Below are 1,660 nucleotides of genomic sequence, written 5' to 3'. Positions count from 1 at the left end.
TCAAATAGAAAGTAGCTGCTTTCTTTTCCATATCAAAAGTAAAATCTCATAAGCAAACAAACATATCATCAAAATCCAAAACTTGTTCCGATACTAAAATACATGAAAATCTTCATTTGAACCTAAGCACTGGCAACAGCTCCCTTGCTCCTTGGGGTTGCTTGAGTCCCTGTTTAACCAACATCATTCATAAAAACAAAATCAATATCCAAAAACAGATCAAATTACAAATCTTTATGGCATAACAAGTTTTTACCTTCTCTAAAGTTGCTCTTGAACCTACGTGGAACATTACGAAGGTACCTCATCCTTCCAGTTCCTGTTGTCTTCCTTCTGATTGCCTTCACACTCCAGTTGTCTGTATCCAATAAGACATATGTGAATCAATCAAGACTTCTACTTTTCAAGATTACACTCCAATTTGAAAGTGGGTGTGTCTTATTTACTTCACACCAAGATAAATAAGCCAATATGAGGAAAAAATAGGAAACAAGAGAACAATCATATCAAAACTAGGGATTGATTTGCATCACTGTGCAATGGATTTTTGTTTGGTGATGCCATCAAGAGTTTAGTGAGTGAGGAATCAAAAAAACTAATACGATTTGTGCAAGTTATAATGGAGAAATATCTACTTGCTAATTTTGCGAATACAATTTAGCATCAACTAGAACCAACGCGATAACGAAAAAAAGTCAAAACCAAGATAAAGACGATAGCAGTGATGCTTCCATGTTGATCATACGAGTTCAAATAAACAACAGATCAAAATCGAAACGCAAACAGATTTCATTAACAAAGTTTTAAACAAAATTTATAGTTGATCCACGGATTGATGAGAATACATGTTCTTAAAATCCAAAGAAACAATAACTGTAGATCGGAGAAAGCAAACTATATGGTATATACATTTAAAGGTTCGATAGACTTACATTTTCTGACGCGGGCAGCAGGATAGGCACAGGCAGAGCAGCGGCTCTTTTGAAGGTGAAAGCTGCGGCGGCCGCACCTCACACACAATGTGTGTGTCTTGTTCCTCCTCTTTCCGAAACTCCCGGTTCCCTTACCCTTCAATTAGTAATTCCAAAACAAAAACCACGAAAATCAGTACTGAAAATCGAACGATTTCAAATTAGATGTAATCAGAAGATCTGTAAAGAAATGAGGGTTCTACCATGTCTCGAAATGAAGATGACCAAAACCCTAGCGGTAGCTGATCTCACAAATAAGAAAAGAAGACGACTGAAAACATTTATGGCTCTTATACGATGCGGTGGAACTAGTCTAGGGTTTCCTTGTCGTGGTTTAAAAGGCCAATAAGATTTTTGGGCTGCTTCTTGTTTGTTCATGTTTATATTGGGCTATTTTATTATTCTCAATTTCTCGTGTCACTCAATTTATTTATTTATTTTTGTAACTATGATGAGGTACATAAAAAAAAAAAAAAAAAACAGATTTGGTTTTGAAACCGGTTTGAGATCCAAACCAATTTAGAAACTGGTTTGGATCAAATCGGATTAGAATCTGGTTTTCAAACTTACAAAAAAATCGACAAAAACAAAAATTGTTTCCATTCATTGTTTCATTTACTATTTGCCATATGCTAAAAATATTGCAAACAATATTTTAGTAGCTACTCGTAGAAGCATAGAGATAGACC

At 35.0% G+C, this 1,660-nt stretch overlaps 1 protein-coding gene across 1 annotated transcript; it reads right to left on the bottom strand.

Moving 5' to 3' along the window:
* Positions 1-1,281, bottom strand: LOC145122623 (large ribosomal subunit protein eL37z). Its single transcript, XM_079058190.1, has 4 exons — positions 1,175-1,281; positions 933-1,068; positions 257-358; positions 1-169 (listed from the first exon to the last, which is right to left on the bottom strand). The coding sequence occupies exons 1-4, from the start codon at positions 1,175-1,177 to the stop codon at positions 123-125; spliced, it is 288 nt and encodes a 95-aa protein (XP_078914316.1). The 5' UTR covers positions 1,178-1,281; the 3' UTR covers positions 1-122.
* Positions 1,282-1,660: the final 379 nt, after the last annotated feature.

The sequence above is a fragment of the Lactuca virosa genome, chromosome 6 (genome assembly GCF_052849685.1).
Source record: "Lactuca virosa cultivar CGN04683 chromosome 6, Lactuca_virosa_CGN04683_v6, whole genome shotgun sequence".
NCBI classification, from domain to species: Eukaryota; Viridiplantae; Streptophyta; class Magnoliopsida; order Asterales; family Asteraceae; genus Lactuca; species Lactuca virosa.
The sequence above is the reverse complement of the archived record's forward strand: the minus strand, read 5'-3'. Positions and strand labels throughout refer to the sequence as shown.